General features: G+C 36.4%; 2 protein-coding genes across 3 annotated transcripts; one reads left to right on the top strand and one right to left on the bottom strand.

Moving 5' to 3' along the window:
* Positions 1-113: 113 nt before the first annotated feature.
* LOC122311045 (uncharacterized protein At4g06598) lies at positions 114-4,334 on the bottom strand. Its single transcript, XM_043125395.1, has 5 exons — positions 4,145-4,334; positions 2,766-3,504; positions 2,171-2,246; positions 1,937-2,063; positions 114-802 (listed from the first exon to the last, which is right to left on the bottom strand). The coding sequence occupies exons 2-5, from the start codon at positions 3,482-3,484 to the stop codon at positions 597-599; spliced, it is 1,128 nt and encodes a 375-aa protein (XP_042981329.1). The 5' UTR covers positions 3,485-3,504; positions 4,145-4,334; the 3' UTR covers positions 114-596.
* A 2,390-nt stretch (positions 4,335-6,724) lies between these two features.
* LOC122310611 (dnaJ homolog subfamily C member 2-like) lies at positions 6,725-10,066 on the top strand. Of its 2 annotated transcripts, none has more exons than XM_043124662.1 (2): positions 6,725-6,928; positions 7,673-10,066. In XM_043124662.1, the coding sequence occupies exon 2, from the start codon at positions 7,751-7,753 to the stop codon at positions 9,698-9,700; it is 1,950 nt and encodes a 649-aa protein (XP_042980596.1). In that variant the 5' UTR covers positions 6,725-6,928; positions 7,673-7,750; the 3' UTR covers positions 9,701-10,066. The 2 variants fall into 2 exon arrangements, with proteins under 2 accessions (XP_042980596.1, XP_042980595.1); XM_043124661.1 differs by having other exon boundaries at positions 7,659-10,066.
* The last annotated feature ends 984 nt before the right edge of the window (positions 10,067-11,050 follow it).

Raw genomic sequence — 11,050 nt, 5'->3', positions numbered from 1 at the left:
CAGTTCTTCAGAATGGCCTAGGAAGGGTAGAGGGGGGAGCAAGAATTTACAATCTGGTACATGAACATTCGAGTAACTAATTCTTTATAAAAACAAACTAATTCTCACTATGGTGAAACAAAACCCAAGAATAAACATGAATTTCATTTAAAACATTTTACAAGTACAGAGTATCTTTTACCATAATGGATCAACAAGTAATCCACATCCAAACAGCCCTAAAGATCTTGGCAAGGGATTGAACTCCACGAGAGCAAAAACTTCAATGAGCAAAAAATGGAGCATAAACTTTCATGGATTTTGTTCTCTGAAATATAGAGGACAGGACAGACTGATACATTAAATCTGTTTTGAGTTATCACCTCCGGTAAGTAAACTGCCAGAAATGAGTAATTTCTGGCAATGACTACCAGGTGCACATGAGGACATTATGTTAACAAGCAGAAGAGGGAATGAAAAGACAAGAATCAAAATGCGCAAAGCTGGCAGAGAGAGGGCACCAGTTATTTAGCACAAGGAAACAACAATTTTGGTCACAGATGCAGCAATGCCAATCAAGAGGGGGAAACATACACAGCTCTGGAGAGATCACAGACCTATATGCGGAGTGGACCAGTTACAGGATCATGGCCAGAATTGGCATCCTTGTGTTTCAAAGAGAGGCTAGCAAATTGGGAGTCTAGGTCTCTGCTGTTAGTGCGTCGATGGCTAGAAGATGGCTGCTGTTGCTGTTGATGCTGCTGCTGCTGCTGATACAAGGCTCTTAGCCTCCCAATCTCTCTCTCCAATACTTCTTGCTCCACTATACATGGTGTATATTTCAGTCTCTTGCCATTATAATGATATGAATATATATTTATATATATATATGCATGTAACTATTTGATATCCAGGAGATAGCAGATCAGTGATCTCCTTTTGGATTTATTTTTATCCAGTATTCTTTAAATTTTCTTCCGGTTAATTGATACAATGCTGATGTGTAAGAAAAATTTACTCAGAAAATTTCAGATAGACCCAATGCATCCGAAAGGAGACCCGTGCTCTCAGAAAATCATTTTTCCAAGGACTGCTTGTTTGGTGGGTCATTTTCAGGAACAGAAGCTACCATCCGTGGTTTTACAATGCAAATTATAAAGGGTAAAAGGTAGCACAACACATCTACCAAAAGCTTTTTCTTGAAAAAGGAAAGAAACAAATGCCATTCGACATAGTTGCTTATCAGTGAGCAACCTAGTTGCCACATGAAGCATAAGCACATTCATGGCATTAGGCAATTCATCTCACCGGTAAAAAGCAGCATAGAATAACTAGAATGCAGCACCATAACTAGCATAGCAGGTTTGCTAAAAGCTTTCCCTAAATACATGAAGAGAAGCATGTCACGTTTAATCATTTGCTGCCAAATACCTAATGCTTGTGAAAAGGAATTTCTGTCTAAAATTTCACTTCCAATTTGATGAAAAGCTACAGCTAAATCAATTTCTTTTGCACTTTTTTTTTTAAAATAATCCAAGGACTAGAGTTATATTTTCACCCATTATTTCTTTTTTTAACAAGTACATCATCTCAAAATGAGTTTAATACTACTTGAATTTCCACCACTCCATCTAATGGCTTAAGCTTCTGGGATGGATGCTCTAATATGGTGGTATCAAAGCCCAATGCTGCCCCAAGTGATGATGCACGTATTCACTTCATAAGTATGGCCTATATTATTTCTCAGTAAGCAAATTTATCAAAAGGTGCTAAGGGACACAACGCATAAAGGGGAAGTATAAAACCAAAAGCCCTAAAGAAGGAAGAGGGCAGAAGAAAGGTCAAAAATAAGAAATTACATTAAATTAATTAAAACCAATAGACGTAACCAATCAACAAATGAGGCAGATAAAAATATTGATTGGCAAGACCTTAATGGTAAAGGATAGAAGCTTACAGTATTTGATAAGCTGCTCCTGAGTCATGCTTTCTAAACGTTGCTTGAGGGCTTTGTTCTCCATGCCCAGAATAAGATTCTGCTGGTTGAGAAATTCAAGTTCAGCTGAAACTTCAGACCCTTCTGCCTGTGAAGTACATAGAAATAACAATTGAGCTTTGTTGTACAGCATAAAACCCACATTCTAATACCAAACAGAACTTATGCACTATCTCAACTTCTGCCTATACTTACCTGCAAAGCTTGTACATTCCTTTCAAGCTCAGCTATGTATTGAAGCTTCCGGACCCGTGAGCGTTGAGCAAATTGTCTGCAGCAAACAGCATTTAACATGTAATGACAGATAAAACCCTTCCAGAATAGCTTTCTCATGTAATGACATTATCTTTTAGTTACTAATATGCTTATGAAAGATCCATCCAAAATTACACGTTCTCAAAGTGCCTAAAGCAGCTATACAACCAAAAACTGCTACAAACTGTGTTACCTGAGCCCAAAAGCAGTTCTCCATCCAAAAGACACTACTTTCTGTGGTACCTTTGCACACAACATATTCTTCCATAAAATTTCAACCATTATAGACTCTCTTTAAGAGCCTCATAGAATAACCTAACCTCAAACCTTCCTTTCTTAGAAAGTGCCCAACACAATGTTTATCATTCCATGGAAGACTAGAGTGCAATAAATCCAAAAAGGTTTCAATTGACTCTAGTTTCCCATGTAGAAAATATTTTAAGAATCAAATATTCCGTTACCATGCTTGGCACATTATATATTTACTGAAACAATAAGTAATAGAATATAAAGAACAATTAAACTGGCTACATACTGTTTAGCACGTTTTGTATCCGTTTCGGAAGCATAAGCCTTAGCATGAGATCCATCCTTTCTTTCAGAAGAAGCTTTTGGATCTTGCGGACTGTATTCAAATTGATCCTGCTTCTCGCTTGTTGTAGATGGAAATCCATCAGCCTCCTGTGGTGAACATGATGATCCTGAACTCTGATGAACGGTGTTATCCCTGACAGAACGGCTGCTTGGGTTAGCCACAGCATTCAAAGTTGATTCCCATGCCCTATTCTTCTGCTTTGCCAAGTTGATGTCTGCATATAGTGAAGGAAGCTGCACATCTTTGATATGATCAAAGTCTTGAGATCCCCAAGAAGGTACAGAAATCAAACTCTTATATTTGTACTCATCCTGTGCTGCATAATCTAAGTTAGAAACATCTGCTACATCTATGTAAGCAAAGGAATCACTAGATGAACGCCTATGACCTCCTCTACGAATAGGTGCTTCTGGTTCATTAAGGAGATCATCAAGCCAAGAAGGTTGCTCCTCTATGAGAAGGTTCTCAGAGGAAGTTCGTTGGTGGTGTACATTTCCCTCTCTATGCTTCTGAAGAGATTTTGATCCAACAGCAGGACTTGGGACATAATCAGCATATGGTGGGGTAACACTGGGAAATGGACTTTTAGGAGGAAGTAGAGCATGCTTTCCAGAGCACATCAAATTTCTGATGTTTGATGACCCCTTGGAATTTGCCATAGCCTAAGCACAACCAGTCCCTGACAAATTTAAGGCATGAAAGACAACAAGTAAAGAATAACACATTAACACAGGAAATACAATATTAAAAAAGATAAACGAAAAATGTCAAAACAAAAAAAAAAAATTGTTCCAGAGGCCTCTCCTTCAGTAAAGCGTCGGCAATAGCTCATCCTCCAATTGAATAAAGTAGGTAACCTAATAGTCAAAACTAAAGTAAAAGAGACTGGCAACAATATAATACTAATTTTCATACACTATGAACTACTAATTGAAAGATAGAGCCAAGTTTTTCTGTTGACCAACAACAAAAATTGGAAAGACGAAAAAAAAAAATCAAATGTTGAATCCTATATTTTTTAACTAAACAAATCAATTGAGCAAGGCTCAGTTCAGTCCAGATTTTGCACGCTTTCTCAGGTCCCAAGCAAAAATTTTAAATCTGGGATTCAAAAATTTCAGTTTTCAAACATTTAGTGGAATCAAACAGAGCATTAAGAATAGAAATAGAAAACGAAAAGAAATGTCGCAATGTATTTGATTGGAACACAAGTAAAAAGAGAATTGTAACGGATTAAAGGAATTGGAAACAGATTCAGATTTCGGCAGCAACAACGGAACGTGTTTTCCAATTTCGCTTATTCAAATAAAAGAGCCTACCTTTGGAACAAAGGATCGAGATAGATCTCGAAATAAAAATAAGAAAAGGGTTGTGGGTTGGAATCCGAGCAATCTTCCTCTCTTCTAGGGTTCTCTTTTCTCGGCTTCGCCCTCTGGTTGAAGCGCTCTCTCTCTCTCTCTCTCTCTCTCTAGATTCTCTCTCTTATCGAACTGTGAGGTTTGAATAAGAAGCTGGCATTGATAAAACGTCAAGTACAAATTTTAAAAATATTAACTAAAATATAAAAAACAGTTTCACACGCTCAAGTCTCACGCCCCGTTAATCTCATATATATGATTCATAGCACAACGTGCTTATGCTAAATGAGTTTCTACCTATAGGCAATTCTTGGTTAATGCTCCGTATAGTTATAAGGTACGTAGGTATAATATAGTTATTTAAAAAAAAATTATTATAAAAAATTTATTTTCTTTTTATACGGATCTCGTATTTATCTATTTTTTAAAAATAATTATGTAACGCTTACATATTTACGATTGTAAATATTATTTCTCATAATTATTATCGCTTTTTTATATTTATAGCTAAAAAAGTACTACAACTATAAAATAGTAATAATAAAAAATTGATGTAATTTTATATGATATATTATATTTATTTTACAATCTAACATATTATTTTAAATCACGTTAATTTGTGAGTTTATTTTGATACAATCTTTTTATGATTAAAATATTTTTTTTTAAATATAACTTTAAATACCAAACTCATAGTACACCAATATTGCTTTGGTTATAATGGCCATAAAGTTTTGGGGGTGTTTGGAAGAACCATGAATTTTACCAAATTATTAAATACTAGTTGGTCTTGAGAAGTTTACCAAACTATTAATTATTAAATACTAGTTGACTCGGTTTTACGATGGAATCAACATCCCTCCACCAATAAAAATTTTCCATGCATTAATTTTATTTTTCTATTTAAATAAAATTAATTGTAAACAGTAGATAAAGCAGTAAGTGGCTGGAATTATAAATTTTGTATTAGGACCTACAAAGAGAAGGACTGGAGAAGTGAGTTAATTACACGCAAAGTTTAGGCATATGCAGCAAGTTGCAGATTAAATGATAGAAAGTGGGCATTTTATTAAAAGATGTGGAGAGAGAGAGTGAGACATAAAGAGCCAAAATTGGGACAACTAATTCACTGCAGATTTGGACAACCAACTCCATACATAAAGTGAACAAGAAGACAACAAATTCCATACGTATGTTCCAAAACATGTCCCCCAAGATCGAGTTTTCCACACAGTGACTATGATGTGGTCGAAGCTTCCCACCTCAGAAGGTACCAAGATATTTTTATTTCAGAATTTTAATCTAGTGGAGATAAAACCATCTGCCAACTATAACTTCAATGTACAGAACTGTTCATTGGCAATTACCAAGGAATCACCATTTCATGTGGTTTTCTGACCTTCCTTTTTGTGTCACTTCTCTCCAAATAAACCTAGATTAGATTGTAGTGAAAAATTCGACTTCCTGTTGAAAATTGGTCCTCATTTTTATGCTGCAACGACCCTAAAGCTCAATTCACCATATGAAGGACGTATTCCACCATCTACCATAATTGTCAACCTACAAGTTATCATGTGGGTGGCATTGGGTGCCCTATATCAACTCCAATGCTTAAGACAATAATAAATAATAGATAATAATTCAATAATATAATCAGATAGATTGATAGTTATCTGTTACTTATATATAGAGAGAGGCATAGAGGTCTATTAGATTCATGCTATAAACATATTAAGTCCATGCTATACTTGGTCGTAATGCTTATACCTAAATTATTGAAGTTATCTTACCACTGTATTCTGAATATTCATAAGTTAAGGATTTATACCTAATAATCAAGGTGGTTAAGCGACTTCTTTGAATGGATTTCCTTTTAAGGGTAGTGGGTCTTGAGCTTTGACTTGGGTCATGCCGATATTGACCCCTCCACAGCAATCAACGCAAAAACATATTAATTATAGAGAAGTAATATTTTTAATTATAGGGTGTGTAAGTTCTGTACATTTATTTGAAAAAAATTAGTAAACTCAACCTCACATAAAGAATTATCATCTTTTAACAATAAATATTACTTTTTATTCAAATAAAAATATATAAGACTTGAACACCTTCAAACAGTATCTAACCTTAGTCGATATATATTGTCTACAAATACTGTTTGTTTACAAACAGTATCCAACTATCTGAAAATGGTAAAAGTTGGTTTGAATCATAAAATTATAATGAATATCAATCCATTACGCCGATTGACAGCAGAAAAAATTGTAAAATAATTATAATAAAATATCATTATTTTTTGTTTTATATATTTAATGTTCAAACTGTGTCGTACGTTCTAATAAACCCAACTTTTCATAGTTAATAACGTGGGACTAAAGTGAGATACTTTTGTGATTTGATCATTGATGATTACATTAATTGTAATTTACTTGTATTAAAATTTGTAATTATCTCAAACATTAAGGTGGGCCAACTTTTAAATGATTGGGCAAGGCCCAAAACAGCCCCAATACGCGAGAGACAGCCCGTCTTCTCTGTTTCATTAGGGCAAAATAAAGCCATCTGGTTCTCTGTGCTGTGCTTGCGAGCATCAAAATATCAGAGACGGACACTGAAGCCACCTTCCGTTGAAGCTGGCTTCAGTTTCTCCGTTCTCGTCAAAGCTATCAATTTCCATCATCTGAAAAGCGCCCTACAACAAGCAAACCAAATTCTTGTACTCTCTCCCTCTCGATTTCTCAGAAGGTATGCTTATTTTAATTGACTATTTGTTGTATTTAATCCGCTTGTCTGCGGCGACCTCGATGCATGCAACATTTTTGTGATCAGAAACATGGAATGAAATTTATAAATATTGAATCATACTTCAACGTACTTCTAGCTTCGACATAATTATCATATGCGGTTTGACTTTAAATATGAATTATTTCCCTGAATTCTCATCGATTAGTTCTTATTTTTACATATCTAAATTTGGTTGTTTTTTTCTTTTTGTAAGTTGTTTTTTTTTTTTTTTTTTTTTTATTTTAATTCAATAGTGGCGGCTTGACCTTTTGTGCTGTATTGCAATGTTTTCATGCATATGTTAGGTGCTAAGGTTACTAGTCTTGAGCTTTTTACTTTTAGATGTTTTTAATTTTCAAAATTATTTTTCATAGTTCAATGATCCTAGGTAGTATGCCGGTTTGAATTGTTATTAACGTTGTAATTAGTTATGTTTTAGTGTGCATGCTTTGCACTCTGGTCAACGACTTTAATTCTTCAGAGTAAATACAACTAGCTAGGATTGGGGTTGTTGCCTATCACTTAGCCCCCTCAAACTCAAGCCTTATGTCATCAATATATTTTCATACTTTTTTGCTGCTACTAAACCACACAAGCTTTATTGTCTCTGCTCTATAGTAACTTCTGCATGTTGTATAGCCTGTATTGTATATACTGTTGCATGGAATGTTTTGATTGATTTCTATGGCAGTGGGACATTGTTAGAGTCCAGAATACGGCGTGCGATACTGAACGGAACTGAAGCTATTCCTGCCTATTGATATTGGCATCCTTGACAAAATCATGGCTGTCTGCACAAGGTTTCGGTTGATTTCCTACTCACAAGAGATTATAGATGGACAGCCAATCTACGTTTCTTCAAATTGCCTTCCAGTCAAGGATATAAGATATGAACCTGCTGGGCATGCTTTCCATGCTGCTGCTCTCAAACTTCTTGGTTGTGAGGATAAAAATGCAGATGGTGATGATCAAAAGGTGGTTGAAAACAATAAGGAACAGACACATGTGCCATCACCTGAATCATATAGCAGCAAAGGCAAAAAGAAATCTGGTGCTGGAGCAAAGCAGCAAGATCACTATACATTATTGGGTTTGAGCCACTTAAGATATCTTGCCACAGAGGAGCAGATAAGAAAATGCTACCGTGAGACTGCTTTGAAATATCATCCTGACAAACAGGCTGCTCTCCTTCTTGCTGAGGAAACAGAAGCTGCAAAGCAAGCAAAGAAGGATGAAATAGAGAACCACTTTAAGTCCATACAGGAAGCATATGAGGTGTTAATTGATCCTGCCAAGAGAAGAATATATGACTCGACAGATGAGTTTGATGATGACATTCCCACTGACTGTGCACCACAGGACTTCTTCAAGGTGTATGGTCCAGCTTTCTTGAGGAATGGGAGGTGGTCTGTTAACCAACCAGTTCCGTCTTTGGGTGATGAGAATAGTCCGTTAAAAGAAGTTGATGGTTTCTATAACTTTTGGTATGTCTTTAAAAGTTGGAGAGAATTCCCTCATGCTGATGAGTTTGATCTGGAGCAAGCTGAGTCTCGTGACCATAAGCGCTGGATGGAGAGGCAGAATGCAAAACTCTCAGAGAAGGCTAGGAAGGAAGAATGTGCACGGGTACGTGTTCTTGTTGACAATGCTTATAAGAGAGACCCAAGAATACTGAGGAGAAAGGAAGAGGAGAGAGCTGAAAAGCAGAGGAAGAAGGAGGCTAAGTTTCTGGCAAAGAAGTTGCAGGAGGATGAAGCTGCCAGGATTGCTGAAGAGGAGAGACGTCGGAAGGAGGAGGAGGAAAGACTGGCTGCAGAAGCAGCTTTACAGCTAAAGAAGGTGAAGGAGAAGGAGAAAAAGCTCTTACGCAAGGAAAGGGCTCATCTTAGAACACTTTCAGGGCCTGTTATATCTCAGCATTTGCTTGATTTTTCTGAGGATGATGTTGAAAGTCTTTGTATGTCATTCGATATCAATCAGCTAAGGAATTTATGCGAGAGGATGGAGGGGAAACAGGGGCCTGAGCTAGCAAATGTTCTCAGAGATGCATACAGACATAAAAATGATTCTGAGGATAGGAAAGAAGATGGGCAAACTCAACAGCAGAATGGTACTGTAGAGGCTAATGGTAATGGCTCGTTAGGCAGCTTTGAGAAGAAGGAGAAACCTTGGAGCAAAGAAGAAGTTGAATTGTTGAAAAAAGGTATGCAGAAGTATCCCAAAGGAATATCTCGAAGATGGGAGGTTATTTCAGAATACATCGGTACAGGTAGATCTGTGGAAGAAATTCTGAAGGCTACCAAAATTGTTCTTCTTCAGAAGCCTGATGCTGCGAAAGCATTTGATTCATTTCTTGAGAAGAGAAAACCTGCACCGTCCATTGCATCTCCACTTACAACTAGGGAGGAAATAGAAGGGGTATCGAGAATGCAGAGTTCTCAAAACGGTGGTTTAAAGATCGATAATTCTGAAGAGGCTTTAACTGGAAGCACAGACAACCAGAATGCTTCTGATTCAAATGCCGCAAATGGGGTTTGCTCCAGTTCAGAGCAAGATGTGTGGTCTGCTGTACAAGAAAGTGCACTGGTTAAGGCTTTAAAAACCTTTCCAAAGGAAGCCAATCAGCGATGGGAACGGGTTGCAGCAGCGGTTCCTGGGAAGACTGTGAACCAGTGCAAGAAGAAATTTGCATTGCTGAAGGAGAGCTTTAGAAGTAAGAAAAATGCGGTATAGTTTGTTGGGCTTTGTCTTTGAGGGTGCATAAAAATTGACAAATGTTTGCGGGGGGACTGTTTCGGGGTTATTCATCATATATTTAGTTCTTTCAAGGTGGGAAACGTTCAAGTTACACCGAACTTGAGATAAATTTCTTCTTTCAGGTTTCTAGCATCCAGATTTTGTTCCTATGGCATATGGGCTTTATGGTTAATAAATTTTTTTTTTTTTTGAAAGGGAGAGTTCATAGATGAGAAGAGTTCCAAATTCTCTTGATCCACCGTTAGAGGTCTCTTTTTGAACTGGGTGTGTTTCAGATGATACTTACTATTAGTAGAATGTCGAATTATAATTCAGATGGATATCGGTTGACAGTTTCATGTAGGGCTGGGTTAATTTGTTCAATCTTCTTTGATGGTAGTTAAATTAGCTCTATTTGTGAGAATGCCTGCCACCTGGTAGTCGCGATGTAGGATTGCCCTTCTGCAGAAACTATTTTGATTATTTTTAATCACAACGGCTTAGTTTGGACATAGATACGGTTTTATCTTATTTCATCATTATAATTTTATTAAATTTTTACACAAAATATAATAAATACTTCAATTTTTTTTAATTTCAAAATAATAATAATATAAAAATATAATATTTTATTCAATTTTTATCTAAAATAATTTTAGATCGCTATCGGGTTTGTTTTCTTTTGTTTTATTATGAAATCAATTTTTTCAGGGGAAAAGAGAACTTCATCCTGCAAAAGGTAAATGCAGAAAATTCTATTTATAATAATACTCTTTTAAGTGCAACAACTGTTTAATACGCATATACAAAAAAAGGTTGATGTGGAAGACATATTTGGCGTTAGGCAGGTGTCTGTACTTAGGAGTGAGAAGTAACGTGACCCGATATTAGCTTGCTTACCTTTGCAAAATGAAATTTGTCTTTACCAATATGCTAGCTAGATCTGGATTGGTCGACGGCGAAAAGGTAAGTGGATTGAAAGATGCTACTACTGCTATATATATTATATATATGTATATCAAAATCTCTACTCGCACCCGGGGTTGAGAACCCCCGCATACGCGACCATTCACGTGTAAAAATAAAACGGGATGTTTTGTTCAAATGCATTACACGTATATCTTCTCATCTTCTTCTTTGCATCGTCTTCACGTCTTATTCTCACCTTCTTCTTCTCATCTGAAATGCAGCACTCGTTTTTGTATATCCACGAAACAGATTCGGCATTGGGAGCAAGCTTCCTTTGCCAAACTCCCAAACAGGGTTTAGTTTGGGACTTGGAATTTCTCTCGTTGTTCTTGTTGCACCTTTCCTGAACAATTCGTTGAAGATTCCCACAGGGAAATC

The sequence above is a fragment of the Carya illinoinensis genome, chromosome 5 (assembly GCF_018687715.1).
Source record: "Carya illinoinensis cultivar Pawnee chromosome 5, C.illinoinensisPawnee_v1, whole genome shotgun sequence".
Classification (NCBI taxonomy): domain Eukaryota; kingdom Viridiplantae; phylum Streptophyta; class Magnoliopsida; order Fagales; family Juglandaceae; genus Carya; species Carya illinoinensis.
Note: the sequence above shows the minus strand (reverse complement) of the source record. Positions and strands in the feature narration are given on the sequence as shown.